The sequence below is a fragment of the Chionomys nivalis genome, chromosome 7 (genome assembly GCF_950005125.1).
Source record: "Chionomys nivalis chromosome 7, mChiNiv1.1, whole genome shotgun sequence".
Lineage (NCBI taxonomy): Eukaryota > Metazoa > Chordata > Mammalia > Rodentia > Cricetidae > Chionomys > Chionomys nivalis.
Window position 1 is genome coordinate 51499379 of NC_080092.1, and position 19273 is coordinate 51518651.

General features: G+C 49.8%; 3 protein-coding genes across 6 annotated transcripts; all 3 read left to right on the forward strand.

Annotated features, from left to right (window-relative positions):
* The first annotated feature begins 9 nt into the window (after positions 1–9).
* Ctdnep1 (CTD nuclear envelope phosphatase 1) lies at positions 10–9760 on the forward strand. Its single transcript, XM_057774937.1, has 8 exons — positions 10–595; positions 3262–3328; positions 3423–3541; positions 3735–3806; positions 7552–7668; positions 7766–7877; positions 8656–8740; positions 9340–9760. Exons 1-8 carry the CDS (start codon positions 494–496, stop codon positions 9398–9400), a joined length of 735 nt encoding a protein of 244 aa, XP_057630920.1. The 5' UTR covers positions 10–493; the 3' UTR covers positions 9401–9760.
* A 1148-nt stretch (positions 9761–10908) lies between these two features.
* Gabarap (GABA type A receptor-associated protein) lies at positions 10909–13964 on the forward strand. Its single transcript, XM_057776638.1, has 4 exons — positions 10909–11135; positions 11624–11702; positions 11838–11956; positions 13488–13964. The coding sequence occupies exons 1-4, from the start codon at positions 11046–11048 to the stop codon at positions 13551–13553; spliced, it is 354 nt and encodes a 117-aa protein (XP_057632621.1). The 5' UTR covers positions 10909–11045; the 3' UTR covers positions 13554–13964.
* Positions 13965–14857: 893 nt separating this feature from the next.
* Positions 14858–18960, forward strand: Phf23 (PHD finger protein 23). Of its 4 annotated transcripts, XM_057774823.1 has the most exons (6): positions 16117–16214; positions 16594–16625; positions 16745–16837; positions 17278–17320; positions 17479–18112; positions 18220–18960. In XM_057774823.1, exons 3-6 carry the CDS (start codon positions 16809–16811, stop codon positions 18432–18434), a joined length of 921 nt encoding a protein of 306 aa, XP_057630806.1. In that variant the 5' UTR covers positions 16117–16214; positions 16594–16625; positions 16745–16808; the 3' UTR covers positions 18435–18960. The 4 variants fall into 4 exon arrangements, with proteins under 4 accessions (XP_057630802.1, XP_057630805.1, XP_057630806.1 ...); XM_057774819.1 differs by lacking the exon at positions 16117–16214 and adding an exon at positions 14858–15059 and having other exon boundaries at positions 17278–18112; XM_057774822.1 differs by lacking the exons at positions 16117–16214; positions 17278–17320 and adding an exon at positions 14858–15059.
* The last annotated feature ends 313 nt before the right edge of the window (positions 18961–19273 follow it).

Consider the following 19273-nt stretch of genomic DNA (forward strand, 5'->3'; position numbering starts at 1 on the left):
AGAGTCGTCGTGGCCCGTCGCGCGCCGCTGCCCCCGCCCGCCCCCTTCCCGGGGCAGACCCCTAGCGCGCCTGCGCAGAGGGCCACCCTTCGCTTTCCCCCCCCTTCCCCTCCCATCTCCTCCCTCCCTTCTCCCTAGCCCCCTCCCCCATTACCCCCTCCCCCAATTCTCCATCCCCTTCCCTCCTGGTCTCGGAGGACCCTGTCCTAGCCCGACCTGTTTCGGCCTGCAGCCCACGCGAAGCCGTCGGTGCCACTTCCCGCTCATGTGGGCCCCTGCGGGCTGCCCACGCCAGTCCCCCAGCTCCCGGTTCCGCTGGGCTTTCCCTTCGCTGGGGGTGGCTTTCTGAGCCACGCACTCCGTACCCATCTCTGCAGCCTCTCCTGCCGCTCGGGGCCCCCGTTCCCCCTCCCGGCGGCGGGGGGCTGCCCCCGGGGGGCTGGCGGAGCTGGGCCGCGGGGGCCCCGGGGCCGGCGGTGCCGGGGTCATCGGGATGATGCGGACGCAGTGTCTGCTGGGGCTGCGCACGTTCGTGGCCTTCGCCGCCAAGCTCTGGAGCTTCTTTATTTACCTTTTGCGGAGGCAGATCCGCACGGTGAGTTAGTGTGGCTGCTGGCAGTGGTGGGGACCTCTGTCCTCGGTGCTCACGGAATTTTGGATAGTGTTGGGCCCCTGTTTTGGGCCTAGAAAGGGAGCCTTGACCAGAGCTTTACCCACTGGAGAAGTAGAGCACCTTTAAGGAGGATTTGGACCCTTAGAAAAGAACCAAGATCTGTGGTTTTGGTTTCTTTTTTCATCTGCCCAGATGGGATAGCACTTGGCAGCTCTTGGGGGCTAGAACGGTGCTCTCCTTAAGAAAGGTGGAGTTGTTGCTAAAGAAAGCAAGAGGCAGGGAACACCTGTTTGCTGGTAGCCAGAACTGTTGCTGTGGGCTTCTTTGTCAGTGGTGAGTGTGTGTAGGGGGCATTTGTAGCAGGGGATGGGAACTTGGGGCAAAGCCTTGGTTGTGAAGGAACTCCTCCAAAGAGTCTTTGACCACTTATAGCGTTTGTTGAGGCCCTCGGCCTTGGAAAAGAGGTTTTTATAATGAGCATCTTTCGTTGTAAGAGGCAGCACTTTCAAGTTGAGTGTCTCGTTAGAAGACCTGGCTGTTAGCTGTAGAGATTGCGTCTGAAGGTGGGCATGTTTCTCCAGGAGACTCTTAGCAGTTAGGAAGAGATACCTGGAGTGTAGAGACTGTTGGGATGAACCCAAGCGTCTCTGGGTTCTCACCCTCAAACTTTTCTCCAAGGAAAATTTATTTCAGATAACATCACTTGGTGAATGTGCCCCTATGTTTTCGTCACCCCTGAGGCACATCTCCTAAGGTCAGGTTTGGGGAGAATGAGTGGACTGTGTGTGACCCTTGATAGCCGAGGTCAAGAGAACCCCCAGACAGACTTTGGTACTGGCAGTAGACCTGACTGCTTTGGGAGCATGCCTTGCACTTGCATTCATTCCCTAGCAGTCTGTTCTAGTTCTTCTGCGTTCCGGTTTAGGGTGAAGATTATTCTGGGTGGTGGTCCTGGTTGTAAGCACACCTAGTCTCCTAAGAGTGGTAGGATCCATGAAAGATTGGGGGTGTGCAAGGCTGACCCCTATGATTGTGTGTGCCTACTTCTGCTCATCCTTTCTTTCTGCTTTCTGACCTTGTCCTGAGGATCCTCCCTCTTCTACCTGCTCATTTTATTCTTCTGAGTGTTGGGAATAGTGCTGTAGTCCATGTATTGGAAGACCAGTTACTTCCTAAATTGCTCTACTCTGGACATCACTGACCCAACAGCCCTTTGTCCTCCCTTCCCTTCTAGTCTGGTTTCTTCCCCACACCCTTTCTGGCAGCTACTTGGAGCATTCCCTACATGCCCAGCATGTGCAACCCGAGATAGCAGGGCAGGACACCCGAGCTGTTTCAGCCCTCATCACAGACTCAGGGAGAAAAGAAGGGCAGATGCCTTGGGACTAAAGAAGAGAAGGCCTTTTGGTTTTCAAGTAGGGAATGTGTGGCTTAGGGCCTAGGAACGAACTGGAGAGCATTTGTATGTTAGGAAAGAGCAAAGGAGGGAATTGCCAGGCTTGCGCAGAAGCTCTGGGGATTAGGAAATAGTTTCTAGAGAAGCCTTGGATAGCAGAGTTGGAAGGCACGAGGGATGATGTCCTTGTCCCTGTTCACCTTTCTTTCACAGTCCTTGCTTCACTTTTGCCTTCTCTATTCTGTCAGGTTGGCAAGTGGGACTTTACAGTGTCTCTCCATTGCCCTGGGTACCAGGGTAAAGAGACTCTCGGATATTCACTACAACTTGTGACTTGGCTAGTGGAAACAGAAGTGGACAGGTGGCTGGTTAAAATAGTCGTGGTGGCCCCTAGCCAGAGGAACTTAGCTGACCTGACAACCCCTGGATTCCCTCATCTACTGTTCCCATCAGGGATCCAAAGGCTTCCTTTCCGGAGTCCTGTTCTCTGCTCATTAAGAGCCTGAGGTTCAGCCGGGCGGTGGTGGCGCACACCTTTAATCCCAGCACTCGGGAGGTAGAGGCAGGCGGATCTCTGTGAGTTCGAGACCAGCCTGGTCTACAAGACCTAGTTCCAGGACAGGCTCCAAAACCACAGAGAAACCCTGTCTCGAAAAACCAAAAAAAAAAAAAAAAAAAAAAAAAAAAAAAAAAAAAAAAGAGCCTGAGGTTCTTGGTTCCCAATGAGAGATGACAGGAATGGCCATGAAGAACCCTTGAGGTGAAGGTGGGGACCTGTGTGTTTCTTTGTTCAGTGTAGCAGAATACCATGGTCAGAGGACACATTCTGCTATTAACTCGTTATCCTTGCTACAGTTTTTAAGGCCCTGAAAAAAATAGGCATGACTGAGAGGAAATTCATGTTCTCATGGAGTTTTCTTTTTAATTAAGTTTAGCTGTGCAGTCCTAGGCATGAAGGTATTTAGTCTTTGCTGCCTATCTGACCATCCATTAAACAAGGACAATTATAGTGTTACTTGAATTTTATTTTGTTTTTATGGTGCTGGGCATTGAACCTCGAGTCTCTTGCATGTTAGACAGACAAGTGTTTTACCATTGAACTTTACCTCTGTCCCTATTAGGATTATATATTAGGTCCTGAATCTTACATACAGTGCCCAGCATATGATAAATGTTCAGTATTTGCTATTATTGTTATCTGGAAAGATTTCCTTATGAGGGGTTCTAATCTTCTTTCTTTTGCTATCCTTAGGTAATTCAGTATCAAACTGTTCGATATGATATCCTTCCCTTATCTCCTTTATCCCGGAATCGACTAGGTGAGTATGTTGGATGGGAAGGCTACCCAAAGGTGAAGTCGACTCCAGCTTTGGGCTGAGGTCGTTGGTGTTATTCCTTCCCATTGTGGTTTAGCCCAGGTGAAGAAGAAGATCCTTGTGCTGGATTTGGATGAAACACTTATTCACTCTCACCATGACGGGGTCCTGCGGCCCACAGTGAGGCCTGGAACACCTCCTGATTTCATCCTCAAGGTATGTGAGGCTATGAAATACTTATGGCTCTTACTGTGTCCAGACATAAACTCTTTCCCAGTCTTAAGGGTTAGGGCTTGGCAAGACTTGGCACCAGGATCAGCCAGGAGGAGGAAAGCAGGTGGTAGGCATGGGGCAAGGTCAATGTGGTGGTGCTTAGGACGTCCCTCATCTTTTCCCTGTTCCTCTGCAGGTTGTAATAGACAAACATCCTGTCCGGTTTTTTGTACATAAGAGACCACATGTGGATTTCTTCTTAGAAGTGGTGAGTGTGTGAGCTAATGGGGGCACCTTGATGAAAGTATGATTGTGGAGTTCAGGGCTTTAGGGGATTTGGAGAAGAGGGTGAGAAGTTGGTGTATTTGTCAGGGTTCTCTAGAGGAACAAAACCAATAGAATACAAAGATAGAGATACATATTATTTAGCTTACAATAAAATAGTTATGAGTTGCTCATATCTGAGAGCTAAGAACCTGGTAGATGCTCAGTTCTTGAGGCTGGGTACCCTAGCAGTTGGAGCAGTCCCAGAGATTGTCTTATACTGGAGAGGCTGACAGTTTGGTATTTTCTCAGTCCATGAGGCAGATATCTCAACAGTTCCAATCTGGTACTAAAAACTTGGAAGGTATCTGCTGAGCTGCTAGTCCTTAGTTGAAGATAGATGCTTGGAAATGTGGTGTAACATCAGTGAGGGAAGCTGGGCGGTGGTGGCGCACGCCTTTAATCCCAGCACTTGGGAGGCAGAGGCAGGCGGATCTGTGTGAGTTCGAGACCAGCCTGGTCTACAAGAGCTAGTTCCGGGACAGGAACCAAAACCACAGAGAAACCCTGTCTCGAAAAAAAAAAAAAATCAGTGAGGGAAGCTGCAGCAGCAGGGTAAGCCAGCATGGTGGAAGGTCAGAGAAAGAGGCAAATTATCTTCCTTCTATCATGCTTTCTTACCTGAGCTGCTACCAGAAGTTTCTACTAAATCTCAGGGTGGGTCTTCCCACATTACTTAAAGCAATCAGGACAGCTCTTCAACTGAGCGGTCTATTTGGTTGTTCTAATTTGTAGCAAGTTGGCATTAAAACCAAACATCACAGTCTTTCCCTTGTCACTTGACAAAATAACACGTCCCTTTAAAAACCATAGTCTTGGATGGGAGAGATGAGTAGTGGTGGGTAGCACTTGTTGCCCTTTCAGAAGACCTGGTGTGTACAAGGACCCGCATCAGGTGACTCACAATTACTTACAACTCCAGCTCCAGTGGATCTGATGCCTGTGGCATCCATGGGCAACTACACTCAAATGTAAATACCCACACCCACAGAGACATAATTTGAAAAAACAACAAAAAAAACTCCACAAAAATAAAAAGCCATAAGCTTATGCAGGGACACATACCTATATGCAAATAAATCAATCTTAAGAACTGTAACTGGGCGGTGGTGGTGCACACCTTTAATTCCAGCACTCGGGAAGCAGAGGCAGGTGGATGTCTGTGAGTTGGAGGCCAGCCTGGTCTACAAAGTGAGTTCCAGGACAGCCAGCGCTAAATGATAAAACCCTGTTTCGAAAAACCAAAATAACAACAACAGCAACAAAAACAAAAAAAAATCTCCCAAAACTGTAACTTATTCCCCTAAGTCTCATATTCATTTCTTAATATAAAATATAACTTTTAAGGCTCCACAGTCTTTAAAAAATCCTAACACTTAAAAGTTCAAAGTCTCAGCTGAGCGATGATATCCCATGCCTGTAATCCAAACATTTAGGAGGCAGAGGCAGGTAGATCTTTGTGAGGCTAGCATGGTCTACAAAGCAAGTTCTAGGATAACCAGAGTTATTACACAGAGAATCCCTGTTTCAGAAATAAAAGAGGAAAAAAAATTCTCTGAGAGCTATATTGACACCTATGGATATAGACAGCCATAATTTGATACAAATTCGTCTTTCATCCATTTGGCTCTCTTAAAAAAATTCTCTTTAACTGTGTTAACTGTGACTTCCTGTAAAATCACAAAACAAGTTACTTTCTTTTTTATCCCTGAGGCAGGGTTTCTGTAGCTGTCCTAGAACTTGCTCTGTAGACCAGGCTGGCCTCCAACTCACAGAGATCTGCCTGCCTCTGACTAACACCTCCACTCTCACCCAACCCCTGGATTAAAGGCATGTGCCACCATTGCCTGGAACAGGTTACTTTTTTTTAAACCAGTATGATGCTTTGATTTATTTATTTCATAGAGCCATAGCACACATTTTGTAAGAAAGTCTCTCACCCAGGTTACTTTCTTATTACAAGAGGGAAGAACCAGGGCAGTTACAATCAAATCCTAGCGAAACCAACATCTAGTGGTGTAAATCGAATCTTTCAGCTCGGTGTCTGACATTTGGTACTCACTTACGGTACTTGGGTGCTTCACTGCTCCAGTTCTGCCATTGGTAGCATACAGCCGACTCTGCTCCACATCTGCCACTGTCTCCGTGGTCATCCCATGGTCCTGGCAGATACGACATGCTAGGGTCTCTGCTGCAACTGGGGTTGCACTTTGAACAATTGCCTCCCAGTGTCTTTTCAGGAATTCTGACTCTGTCCCATGGTACCAAGCCTAAGCTTCACCTCATGAGCTCTTAGTCCTGGGGTTTCCACTGTAACTGAGGCTGTACCTTCATCTGTAGCCTTTCCTGGCCTTTCATAGTGCCAAGCCTCAACTTTTCTCCATGATCCCTTTAATTCTGGAGCCTTCATGCTGATAAAACCAGTAGTTCGATGTAGGACTTTGAAATACATACCAAGATGCAGCCTTAATTAGGCCATAATTTCTAGACCATAACTTCTGTGTGCCAATCCTGAGGAAATATTTCCGCCACCACCCGGCCCATAGGTTCTTTTTAGATGAGTTGTTTTATTTTTATTTTAAGGTATATATGAGAGTGCCTGCATGTGTGTCTGTACCACATGCATGCCTGGTGCCCATGGAGGCCTAGTGTTGGCCTAGAACTGGAGTTACAGGCAACTAGTTGTGAGCTGCCTGATGTAGGTGCTGTATCTACAGATTGTGATCCTTAATCCAAGGTATTACATAAACAGCCCTGGTAGTCCTGGTTTCTCTCTGAAACCTTCTAGACCAGGCTTCCCTCCTTTGCATAGTTCTCAGCGTCATCTGAACTCCCCACAACAGCCCGTGAAGCAATAAGCTTCAGAAGTTTCAGATGCTTCCCCAGTTGTCCTCAGATCAGCATGGTCAGGTCTGTCACAGCAGGATCCCATTTTCTGCTTCAGATTTGTAATAGGAACCTCAAGAGGAACAGAACTGATAGGATAGATATGTATTATAAGAATGTATTCAGTTTACATTAAAATAGTAATGAATTATCTTATACCTGCAAAACTAAGAACCTAGCAGATGCTGTGTCTTTGTGATTGGAGAAGAGGACAACTTGGTAGTTGCACAGTCTAGTGAGTGCTACCTCTGACAGGTTGTCCTGTGTTGGTAAGAAGACACTGAACAAGCTGCAGAAAGCCAGCCAGTAAGCAGCATTCCTCTGTGGTCTCTGCTTTAGTTCCTACCTCTAAGGTTCCTGCCTTGACTTCCCTCAGTGATAGAGTGTGATCTGGGAGTTATTAGATGACATAAATTCTTTCTTCTCCGAGTTGACTTTGGTCAGTGTTTAATTATATCAATGGAGTAGCCGACTAGGACAGAGGATAAGGGCAGTTTTGTAAAGGGAATCTGTAGGGAAGTAAGGGAATGGCTTTGAGTAGCTGGGGTATATTTATTGCAGTTTTATAATTCTATTCTTTCATAGGCATCCTGCAGTTTTGTGTTTATATCTTCAACTCTGGAGGGTGTTGGTTGCCTCAGACACTGAGTTTGGAAGATTAGTGGAGGGTTCAAAATTATTTTGTATTTTCATAGACATTTGATTTACTTGAAGGCCAGAAGGTCTAGGCTGGCAAAGAATCATTATGTCTAAATGAATGATTACTTTATATGACATCTGTATTCCTCTCCAATCTACTTCAGGTAAGCCAGTGGTATGAGCTTGTGGTGTTTACAGCAAGCATGGAAATTTACGGCTCTGCTGTGGCAGATAAACTGGACAATAGCAGAAGCATTCTTAAGAGGAGATACTATAGACAGGTAAGGAGCCAGAAGCAGGTTTGAGAGGCAGGTTACCTGGGTCCTGGGTGGGAGTGGGGATGGGTGTGTGTATGCTACATCATCCTCTGCTTTTCAGCACTGCACTTTGGAGTTGGGCAGCTACATCAAAGACCTCTCTGTGGTCCACAGTGACCTCTCCAGCATTGTGATCCTGGATAACTCCCCCGGGGCTTATAGGAGCCACCCAGGTACGGGGACAGGTGGTGGCTCTAGCAGGACCAGGAAATGGTTCTGAGGACTATTTTAGTTTTTATTTTATTATTATTATTGTCATTACTATTATTATTTTGGTTTTTTGAGACAGGGTTTTTCAGCACTGGCTGTCCTGGAACTCACTCTATAGACCAGGCTGGCCTCGAATTCACTGAGATCCAGCCTCTGCTTCCCAAGTGCTGGGATTAAAGGCATGTGCCACTACTGCCTAGCTTATTTTATTAGTTTTTATTTCTGAGACAAGGTCTCCTTAAATAACAGGCTGGTATGACCTGACTCTTTAGTTTAGTAGATCTGGAAATGGAACCCAGGGCCTCACATTAAATCCTAGGCAAACACTATACTATTTAGATATATCCCTAACTCCTCCTTGAGGGGTTGAATATAAGGAGCTAGGAGGCAGAAGACCTGGGTCCTAGTCCCAGAGTTTGAATTCCTTGCTGCACTACAGATCTGAATCTTAAGTTGTTTCTCTAATTCAAGTGAGGTACCAATGCTCATGTGTCTGTTTTATAAATGGAACTTCCCTATCAAATTCAAGTGAGGCACAGTGGCAGGTAGACCAGAATTCTAGCCTCCACTGTTGTGAAGCTTATTAATCATTCAGTTTGACATTTGAGGAAAAAGAAGGGTTTACTTAGGCGGCTATGACTTGGTGGGTGAGGTGTATGGGTTTTTAAGTAATAATATTAAGGAAAAACTCACAGGTTCTTGAATTCTTCCTCATCTCAACTGTAATTTTACCCACCATAGACAATGCCATCCCTATCAAATCCTGGTTCAGTGACCCCAGTGACACAGCCCTTCTCAACCTTCTCCCAATGCTGGATGCCCTCAGGTAAGGGAAGTGATTTTCTTTTCTTTTTAAAAGTTTTTTTTTCTTTTTAGAAATTCTTTTTATGCTGGCCTGGCAATTGGCTTCCTGGCTTAGCCTTCCAAATGCTGGCTGGGTTACAGGTGCACCACCATATCCAGCAACACTGGGTTCCCAAGGAAAAGAGGTGGGGGGAATCTTAATTATTTTTTTTTTTTTAAATATTTATTTATTTATTATGTATACAATATTCTGTGTGTACACCTGCAGGCCAGAAGAGGGCACCAGACCCAATTACAGATGGTTGTGAGCCACCATGTGGTTGCTGGGAATTGAACTCAGGACCTTTGGAAGAGCAGGCAATGCTCTTAACCACTGAGCCATCTCTCCAGCCCGGGAATCTTAATTATTAAAAAGAAGAAGAAGAGTCCTTCAGAACTTCAGTGATTGGGCCAGGCCCTTTTAACTCCAGAGCACATTGTTTTTAGCCATTTGGCTTCTCTCAAACTGAGCCTGTCTCACTGTTTGAAAGTGGTACTCAGTTCTATCCTAACTCCAGTGAGGTCCGTGGTGGGTGTATCAGTTGTAAGGTACTCCACCAATGCATGTTACTGTCATTCCAGGTTCACTGCTGATGTCCGATCTGTGCTGAGCCGAAACCTTCACCAACACAGGCTGTGGTGACAGCTGCTCCCCCTCCACCTGAGTTGGGGTGGGGGGGAAGGGAGGGCGAACTCTTGGGATGCCGTCTGTTGCCCTGTCCAATGTGAGGACTGCCTGGGCAGGGTCTGCCCCTCCCATCCCTCTCTGCCCGCGGATACGGAGTCTGGATGGACACGTGGGCTAGACTGTGAAGCAGCCTCACTCGTGTTCACACTCCACGGAAATGCCGGGCAGGGCAGGTGAAAGCCCTGGAGAGCTGAAACTGTCTGGTGGGGAAGCAGGACTGGTCTGAGTGACAGACATGGTGATCCCAGAGGCTCAAAAGAAGCCAAGCCAACTTTGTTGTGATTTGATTTTTTAAAAACTCTTGTACAAAACCGATCTACTTCTTCACTCCTGCTCCAGGGGCCGGGCTGTGGGTGGGAGTGTGGGTTTTCCTCAGACTTGTCCTTCCCTTCCTTTTCCTCAGTTTTTCTTCCCCCGACTCCCCTGATACCTGTAATCAACTTTCTCTTTTCTTCTCCTTACTCTTTTAAACCATGCATTATAACTTTGAAACCAAAGCTGCCATAGGTCCTTCTCTGACGTTTTTGGAAACGAGGGAACTTGTTCACATCGGTCCTGTCCCTGAAGCGGAGGAGGAAGATCTTGTTTGGGATAAGTGGGATTCAGTATAGGGATAAAGAAGTTTATGTCAACATAGTTTGGCAGGAAAGGCCCCCCGGGATAGGATGGGGGTCCCCTGCAGAACAATGGAAGCGCAACTTTAGAGTAGGACATAGAAGGCTGAAGATGAGAAGCCTGGATCCCTCAAAGGGCATACATAGCTGAAAAAGGCAGGGCTTGGTCTGGGAGGTTGACGTGGACAGGCAAGAGGGCGCTGCCTAAGGGCTGTTGGCGCTCCTGCAGTAAGCTTGGTGCGGAACTCTGACACCTATCCAGAGCCGGGTCTACTTTCTGGTACCCGCCACGTGATGCTCCGCCCTCTTCTTAGGTCACATGACATTTTACACAGTGACACAATGTGTTCCTCCGCATTGGCGTAGTCCCTATCTTTTGGACTTCGCAGTTCTTATTGGTCCACTCAACCCCGATTCCTGGGTGTTCTGTACGTGTCTACAAACCCCATTTCTTTCTGCCCTTCTATTGTGGAGTTTGTATCCACGTCTTGGGTACTACTTTGTTTTGGTGTCAACGACCGCCTTCAGCGTAGCAACCCGTTTTGTGAATACCTAGACTTGTAATTGTCTGCTTTCCTCTACGTAATTTACGAAAAGACTTGGAGACCCAAATTTCATGACCTGCCACCTACTACCTCATTTCGTCCTCAGCTTTGAACTGCGGGGCTACCGGAGAAAGGGTTTGCGAAGTCATCTGCGTAACCCACAAATTCCAAAGCGGTTACGCTGGAGGCGTGAGAGGGCCGGGCAGCCGGTGGCGCTACGCCAGCGGCGTTAGAAAGTTGAGCTAGTGGCGTATTTCAGCAGGCGGGGCCGCTCCGGATGGTCTGGGGCGGGGTTGATGAATAGGGAAGTGGCGCAAATTTGTGGATCGCTCCGCTGAGTCTGTTCGTCGAAGCCGTCGCCACCTCCGCCGCCGCCCCCTGTCCCGGCCCCCCCCCCTGGGTTTCCTCAGCCCAGCTCGGTCCAGCCCGGTTCTCGGGAGAATGAAGTTCGTGTACAAAGAGGAGCATCCGTTCGAGAAGCGCCGCTCTGAGGGCGAGAAAATCCGAAAGAAATACCCAGACCGGGTCCCGGTAAGGACAGGATCCAGGATCAGGGCCGAGGCTTAGGGTGCTGACGCTGTCGCCACAAGATAGGCTTGAGTCTGGGGAAGCGGAGGTCAGGCTCCACCCTGTTGTAGGGTTAGAAGTCTGAAACTGTTGTTTTTGGTACCAGGGACGAGAAGCTTGTAGAAGTAGAGCTGGGATTGAGATGTGGACAGGAAGAGAGAGGGAGAGACCTTGGCATTTGTCAGAATGGAGGCCTTGGGGAGCTTGACAACCATGGTCATCCTTTCAGCTACCTAGATTTAAGGTAGAGTTTGACCGAAACTAGTCATCCTGTTTCTCTGATGAAAATAGTTTTTGTGATGTGCCGTTCTGTGATCAATATTTAGGTAAGCCAGCGAGGCCAGGATCTCTGAACTCAACGTATGTTAGGATAAAGAGAAATGAGATTGCAGTACATCTTTGTATATAGCTGTGTATTTTGTGTCTACTCATTCTTAACTTCCTTTCATCAGGTGATAGTGGAAAAAGCTCCCAAAGCTCGGATAGGAGATTTGGACAAAAAGAAATACCTGGTGCCTTCAGATCTTACAGGTGGGAACGAGCCCCCAGATGCAGGTTCCTTCTGTGGGTGGGAATACCCTCTCTAGAAGGAGGTTTCACCTGACAGCTGCTTTCTGGAAGTGCTGATGACCGCGGTGACTTTCTTGCATCTCCTGTTTTTGGCAGTGGGTCAATTCTACTTCTTGATCCGGAAGCGAATTCATCTCCGTGCTGAGGATGCCTTGTTTTTCTTTGTCAACAATGTTATTCCACCCACCAGTGCCACGATGGGTCAGCTATACCAGGTATAGTACCTTGGAATAGGAGTGTTTGGAGAGGAGTCCTGGACAGCTTGAATAGAAGAAAGTAAAGGTCAGCAGTTTCTGTACTAGCTGACTTGCTAGCTTTAAAATGTCAGTGTAGCCGGGCGGTGGTGGCGCATGCCTTTAATCCCAGCACTTGGGAGGCAAAGGCAGGTGAATCTCTGTGAGTTCGAGACCAGCCTGGTCTACAAGAGCTAATTCCAGGACAGGCTCCAAAGCTACAGAGAAACCCTGTCTCGAAAAACCAAAAAAAAAAAAAAAAAGTAAATAAATAAAAATAAAAATGTCAGTGTAGTCCTGGGTAGCTGGGATTCGAACGGCAGTTACAGTAGCTGTTCTGATTGGGACCCCTCTGACCCACGTCTCTTTCTCTCATCCAGGATGTCAGAACAGTTTGAGATCTTTTGTTTTGAGAAAGGGTTTCTTTGTGTTACTCTGTCTGTCGTGGGAATTTGCTGTGTAAACCAGACTGGCCTTGAACTCAAGAGTTCTGTCTGCCCCTGCCTCTGGATTGCTGGGATTAAAGGGGTGTGCCACCACACCTGGTTGAGGTCCCACTCTGAATAACAAGTGTGCTGTGGTACACATTTTAAATCTTTGAAGTCCTCAGGAGGCAGGAGCCTGTCTCACTCCGTGCACACAATTTTAACCCTTTCACTTAAGAGGCAGAGACTGGTGATCTCTGAAGCTATCTTGATCAGTCAGAGAGACATATCGAGATCCTGTCTGAAAACAAACAATATAAGACCACCGAAAGTGGGGTGCAATCAAGCACACCTTCAATCTCAGCACTCTGGAAGTAGAAGCAGGTAGAGCACTGTAAGTTTGAGACCAGCATGGTCTAAATAGGGAGTTTGAGGCCAGCCAGAGCTACATAGTGAGACCTTAATCTCACTATGGGATTAAATGAAAACTCCAGAGAGCCCAAACAAATACATGCACACACATACACCCCCAAAATAAAATAAATGAAAACAAGCAAACAAACATTGGCGGTGAGGCATTAGCATCTTGACTTGGAAACCACCTGGCTACATAGGGAATTTGAAGGCAGCCTTTCTGAAAGGAGTGACAGAAAATACGAGTGAATGGTTCTTCTTTCATTCCTTTTGTCCTAGGAACTACATTTAGTACCTTATAACTTCCAGTGTATTTTGAATCAGTTTCTTAAGTTGCCTTGGATGCTTTTAACTGTCATTCCTTTCCAGTTGCTGAAATTACCAGGCCATGCTTAAAGGAATGATTTTTTGTTTGTTTTGGTTTTTCAAGACAGGGTTTCTTAGTCTTTAGAGCCAGTCCTGGAACTCACACTTTCACTTTGTAGACCAGGCTGGCCTTGAACTCACAGAGATCCACCCGCCTCTGCCTCCCCTAGTGCTGGGATTAAGGGTTTAAGGGTGTGTACCACCACCACCTGGCTAAAAGATGAGCCTTGAGGAATGTCTTGGGGGTGGTAAATAGTTCAAGTAATTAAATCCAAGTTGCCATTACACCCTTTCTTGTCTCACTGTAGGAGCACCACGAGGAAGACTTCTTTCTATACATTGCCTACAGTGATGAAAGCGTCTACGGTCTGTGAAGCTGCTGTCCCTGAGGTGGAGGGTTCCATTCTACAAGGAGAGGTGGCGCTCCTTCCTTGACATCTACTTCCTCCTTCAGGCGAAAACACCACTTCCTTCTCCAGGACCTGCACTTAATGTTTGAGGCTGTTTCTCCTGTCCCTCTCAGCAGGAGGGGTAGTGGTGGGCACAGTCTCCGTACATCTCCTTTCTTTCCCCTCGGTCGCCCTCATTCCCACTCTGCTTTAGACTTCTTGATTGTCAATCTCTGTCACATCCGTTGATTGTTTTGGTTTCTATTCCCTTTCTAATTGCCCAAGCAGGCTCCCTTCCTTTCAGTACCTTCTTTTTGGGGGGGTAGATGGAAGGGATTAACATTGTCGGGGGGAGGTAGGAGGCGCATCAATAAAGAAGAAACCACCGAGCTGAACTGAATTTTGCCCTGTGTCATTCCACCTCCTGTTTGTTTCAAGTGTCAGGAACTTCAGTGGTGGGAAGGAGAAAAAATGGGTATAAGTCAGAGAAACAGAAACACTTTTTGATGTTGGTATTTCCCTCTGAAAAAAAGCTGGGCTTTCTTTAATGAATGAAATGATATGAGCATTATCGCATGAAACTTTGATTTATATGTGTGTATATTGGCTTGCGATGTAAACAAAGGGGTGCTAGTGTTCACTGTGGGTTCTTATGGAGAAAGTTTGGAAGGACCACTTTTAGGTTTGCATATCCAAATTTGTTACTACAGAGAAAGGATGTTTGGGAGGGGGTGAGAGGACTGTCTTTCACCGGCTGTCACTTGCAGAGTTTGTGCCTGTGTGTGGGATCCTGTAAAGTGAAATTTGAGAGAGGCAAATACTGGGAGAAGGGTGCCATTATCTCTAGGAGAACTTCATCTCCCAGCATTCATGTCTACTTGGCCGGAAGTGGGGCGGTTCCCTGAGGGATTAAAAAGGTACAAAATGAGGCAGTATGGTGGCCGAGAGTTCTAATCCCTTCTTCGTCTACTTTCTTGGTCCCACCCAGCCTACACTTCCCGGGAATCAGTGCGCACTCTTCCGCTGTACGTCTCTGGCTTTGGATCGCCCCACCACTCCCCTGGTTGGGGGAAAGCTGTCTATTGCGCCTGCGCTAATCCGTGGTTTACTGGGAACTGAAGTTCTGGAGGATCTTATACTCCCCTTTCCGCTGCCCCTGCGCAGACTACAAATCCCTTGGTGCACCGCGCGGCGGAGCCGGAGGGGAGGGGGGAGAAGGGAGGGAGGCGAGAGGAGGAGGAGGGAGCAGGCGGCCGGCGGTGCGGGGGGAGGGGGCCCGGTCCGGGAGTGCGGGAGGCAGTGGTAGAGGGAGGTGGCGGTAGCGGACTGGAGTCTCAACCGCGATAAGGCGGACACTTCGGTGGAGCGAGGCAGTAGGAACACGGAGCACCCAAGGCAGCACCGGGAATCCCGGCTTAGAGGAGGGGGTCGCCGGACCGGGTGGAGGGGAGGGGGCGATGCTGGAAGCCATGGCGGAGCCCAGTCCCGAAGGTAAGCGCTCCATAGGCACAGAGGGTAGGGAGAGGGTGAGAATTCATTTGGCAAAGTTGGAGGTCGAGCCCCGGCACCCAGCGGGGGAGTGCGGGAAAAGGGGTCGGGGGCCTGGCTCTTGAGGTGGGAGAACGACGAGTTGAGGGAGCTTGGAGAAAGAGGAGTGGGAGACTGGGTCGAGATAGTTAGACATCAGGCACGGTGTGGATGGCGGTGGTGGGGTGTCCGGGGATTGGCGCTGGTAGCCTAGCTTCGGGGGCTGGAGGCTGAAGAGGCCTCGGACTGGCTGGCGCTCCGAAGCAGGGAGGCTGGGGGAATCCGGTTGCCGGAGAGTAGTTGAGAGAGCTCGGCGAGGGGTTGAGTGAGGGGCCCGGTAGTTGGCCGAGGTGGGGGAGTTTGTGACGGTGGCGCTTGAGCGCCTAGTAGTTGCCGCCAGAGATAGGCTGGTGATTGTTAAGAGGGGTGGGCAGGTAGTTGTGGGGAGCAGAGAGGGTCTGGGTATTGTCTCCGGTAGAGCCCGGTACTCCAGGGTAGTTGTGGGGCCAGAAAACTGGGAAGCGAGCCTAGCCCGGTACTTGTAGGGGCGGCGGGGCGAGGTGTGGGGGGGTTAAGACCGGCAACTTGCGGCTGGGGCGGGGGGTGGTCGGCTAGGGCAGGAGCTTGCGAGTTGTGGAGCGTCTTAGGGGGCAGCGGCGGCTTGGGGGGCTGCTGTAGAGTGCCTGGATGGGGACCGGGGGCTAGAGTTTAGGGGCCCGGCCTAGGGACTCGCTGAGTACGGGGGCGGGAGGGGGGCGGCCGGAGAAGCTCGGAACTGGGCCCGGGGGCCCGGCGGGGAGCCCGAAGAGCTCGAGACGGGGAGGGGCCAAAGCCCCGGATGGGGGCGGAGGGACAGCGAAATTGTGGGGAGCGCGGAGGTGGGGGGGCAGGTGGGGCTGTGTCCGGGCTGCAGCTCTCTGCCTGTCCCGGACGCGAAGTAGTGTTGGGAGTGTGTGCCCGCGTGTGTTTTGGGTGGGGGTAAGGGGCGCGCCCGGCCTCGTGTTCGAGTAGAAGGGGCCGGAGGGCGGGGAGCAGTTCAGCGTGGTCATCCTGGCCCCTGGGGCGGGCGGCCGGGAGGCCGCCCGGCGTGCAGGGCCCAGAGCAGTGGAGCGCGGCCGGGTAGGAACTCCGGGCTCCGGGCGGGCGCGTGTGAAGGACGGGGGCGGGCGGTGGCCTGGTCTCGCCCCGGGAGCGGTATGGCGGGGTGGGGCGCCAAGAGAGCCGAGTTGACTGGAGAGGCTGGGAGGGGGCGGGGCGCTGGGCCTCTGGTTGGGGGAAGGGGAGCGCTATAGCGAGGCCCGTGAGGGCGCCGCGCCCAGGCTCCGCCCCTTTGGGCGGAAGGGGGAGCAGGGGCGGGTCCGGCACAGCTGGGGGCTGGCTGGCTTGGCCGGGCGATCTAGCAGTCAGTTGGTGGGATTAGGTTGAGACCGCCGAGGTTTAGATGGAGGATTTTGGTCTCTTTCCTAGTGCCTTGACTCAGCTTTTATTGATTTCACAGATCCACCTCCGACTCTTAAGCCAGAGACTCAGGTGAGCTGTCCCGTACTTTTGGCTAGTGACTGCTTGACAATTTGGAGGCTGAGATTGTGGAAATGGCCCGATAACCTTCGTGCATGGCTTCCATTTGATCCATGTTTCCTGCCTTTTAGCCACCAGAGAAACGGCGGAGAACAATTGAGGATTTCAACAAATTCTGCAGTTTTGTCTTGGCTTATGCGGGTTACATCCCTCCCAGCAAAGAGGTAGGAAATGGAAAAGTGGCTGACTTGAGTCAGCGTGAACTATTTTATAGGAAGAGACTGCTGTAATAATATGTAAGACAGAAAATTGGAAGCTTTTAGAGCTGGGGTGAAGGGGTGGAGTCGTGGCAATAACTGGCTTCGACAGCACTAGCAAAAGTTTGGAGCGTTGGTCAAGATTTTTTTCAGTGGTCTTTTTTGTGTTGTTAATGGAAAGTTTCTGGTAAGTTGGAAGGAGGAAAGTATACGAGCAAATGAGCTACAGAACACAGTCTAAGGATTATGGCTCCAGCTCCAGGCAGGAGCCCTGGGGAGATACTGATGAAGACTGGGTGAAGGTTTGGGGTAGGGACATGTCTAGTTCCTGGTTTTTGTGCTGGCTATGTGGCAAGGCTGAGCTGTCACTAGACTCCTGCTGATCCTGGTCTCTTCCTCCTTTTAAGGAAAGTGATTGGCCAGCTTCTGGCTCTAGCTCTCCATTGCGAGGTGAGAGTGCAGCGGACAGTGATGGCTGGGACTCAGCCCCCTCGGACCTTCGAACTATCCAGACTTTTGTTAAGAAAGCAAAGTCATCAAAGAGGAGGGCAGCTCAAGCAGGTCCTACCCAGCCAGGACCCCCAAGGTCCACTTTCTCTCGTCTGCAGGCCCCTGACAGCGCCACTCTGCTGGAGAAGATGAAGCTCAAGGACTCTCTGTTTGATCTGGATGGGCCCAAAGTGGCATCTCCGCTGTCTCCCACATCCCTGACGCACACCTCCCGGTCCCCTGCTGCTCTCACCCCAGTGCCACTTTCCCAGGGGGACCTTCCTCAGCCTCGAAAGAAGGACCGAAAGAACAGAAAGTTGGGACCAGGGGGTGGGGCTGGCTTTGGGGTGCTTCGGAGGCCTCGACCGGCTCCTGGGGATGGGGAAAAACGGTCTCGAATCAAGAAGAGCAAGAAGCGGAAGTTGAAAAAGGCAGATCGTGGGGATAGACTTCCACCTCCTGGCCCTCCTAGGGCACCTCCCAGTGATACAGACTCTGAAGAGGAGGAGGAAGAGGAGGAGGAGGATGATGAAGAAGAGATGACAGCAGTGGTGGGTGGTGAAGTCCCAGTCCCTGTGCTCCCAGCTCCCCCTGAAGCCCCCAGGCCCCCTGTTACAGTGCACCCTGAAGGTGCTCCCCCTACTGACAGTGAGGGCAAGGAGGTGGGCAGCACAGAAACAAGTCAAGATGGAGATGCCAGCTCCAGTGAGGGCGAGATGCGGGTCATGGATGAGGACATCATGGTGGAATCCGGTGAGAAGGTTTAGAACTGTCCAGGGTGGGGAGCCGGGATGATGGGTTTGGGGGACATGATGAGCCGAGCCTTAAAGCCAAACACTAAACAAACTTTCTTTTTCTAGGTGATGATTCGTGGGATCTGATCACATGTTACTGCAGAAAGCCCTTTGCTGGGCGGCCCATGATTGAGTGCAGCCTGTGTGGGACATGGATCCACCTCTCCTGCGCTAAGATTAAAAAGACCAACGTTCCTGACTTCTTTTATTGCCAGAAATGCAAGGAACTTCGGCCAGAGGCCCGGCGGTTAGGGGGTCTTCCCAAATCGGGGGAACCCTGACATCACTCTCTGAGGCTGGAACTTTGACATTACTTGGGAACTGAGCCTCAGAGTCTTTAGCCTCTTCAAGGCCGGAATTCCCGAGGGAGACTTGAGTGTCTTCTCTGTCCTTCCTGCTCCATGAACTTGAATTAGACCCATTACAGTTGGGTCAGGGGAGGCTCGGTTTATAGACAAAATCTGTCCGGTGAACCTGCCACCCTTTTCCACATTCAGGGCCGGGCTCAGACTGGGCTGTAAGGGGATAGTTGTCTATAAACTGTAGTGTAAATACAGCACTCCCTCATGGCTTCCTCTCTCCCACTCCCGCTCACTTTCTTCCACACCAGTTGTATTTTTAATTTTGGACTCCCCATGTTTGAGCATGGTGGTTGTTCAAAGGCGGAGTACCATACCTGGTGGAGTGGGGGAGGAAAGCAAAAGGTGTCAATTATCACTAGCCTCGTTTTTAATAATATTGGCTGGCTGCTTGTACAGACAGCCAGCGTGTTGTAAATAAAGCAGAGTGGGCTCTTGTGTTTTGCAATCCTCGTTGTCCTGTTTGGGCAGGGGGGTCTTGGGGAAACCTGGCAGTTGTCTTACTGGAGTTGGGGCTGAAACCCACTTTTAGAGTCCAGGGCTGTAATTGCACATTTTGGGAGATGGAGACAGAAGATTTAGGGGCTAAGGCTGGCTTGACTACATGAAGTCAAAGCCTCACTCATCCTCACCCAGAGTCAAATCTTGGACTAGCTTTTCTCAAGCCAGAGGCCACCCTAGGGGGCCACCTTGGTTTGCAATTCTCGCTGTACTGATAACCTGCCTCCTCATCCCCCATAGTTGCCCCTGAGGTGCTTTGA

Excerpts from the sequence above, each read along its gene's own strand:
- Ctdnep1 (XM_057774937.1), top strand. The coding sequence starts at position 494 with ATGATGCGGACGCAGTGTCTGCTGGGGCTGCGCACGTTCGTGGCCTTC. Across the intron at positions 596-3,261 it reads TGCGGAGGCAGATCCGCACG|GTAATTCAGTATCAAACTGT; the intron begins GTGAGTTAGTGT and ends TGCTATCCTTAG. Across the intron at positions 7,669-7,765 it reads AGAGGAGATACTATAGACAG|CACTGCACTTTGGAGTTGGG; the intron begins GTAAGGAGCCAG and ends TCTGCTTTTCAG.
- Phf23 (XM_057774819.1), top strand. The coding sequence starts at position 15,026 with ATGCTGGAAGCCATGGCGGAGCCCAGTCCCGAAG. Across the intron at positions 16,838-17,277 it reads ACATCCCTCCCAGCAAAGAG|GAAAGTGATTGGCCAGCTTC; the intron begins GTAGGAAATGGA and ends CCTCCTTTTAAG. Across the intron at positions 18,113-18,219 it reads GGACATCATGGTGGAATCCG|GTGATGATTCGTGGGATCTG; the intron begins GTGAGAAGGTTT and ends TTCTTTTTCTAG.
- Gabarap (XM_057776638.1), top strand. The coding sequence starts at position 11,046 with ATGAAGTTCGTGTACAAAGAGGAGCATCCGTTCGAGAAGCGCCGCTCT. Across the intron at positions 11,703-11,837 it reads GGTGCCTTCAGATCTTACAG|TGGGTCAATTCTACTTCTTG; the intron begins GTGGGAACGAGC and ends TGTTTTTGGCAG. Across the intron at positions 11,957-13,487 it reads CGATGGGTCAGCTATACCAG|GAGCACCACGAGGAAGACTT; the intron begins GTATAGTACCTT and ends GTCTCACTGTAG.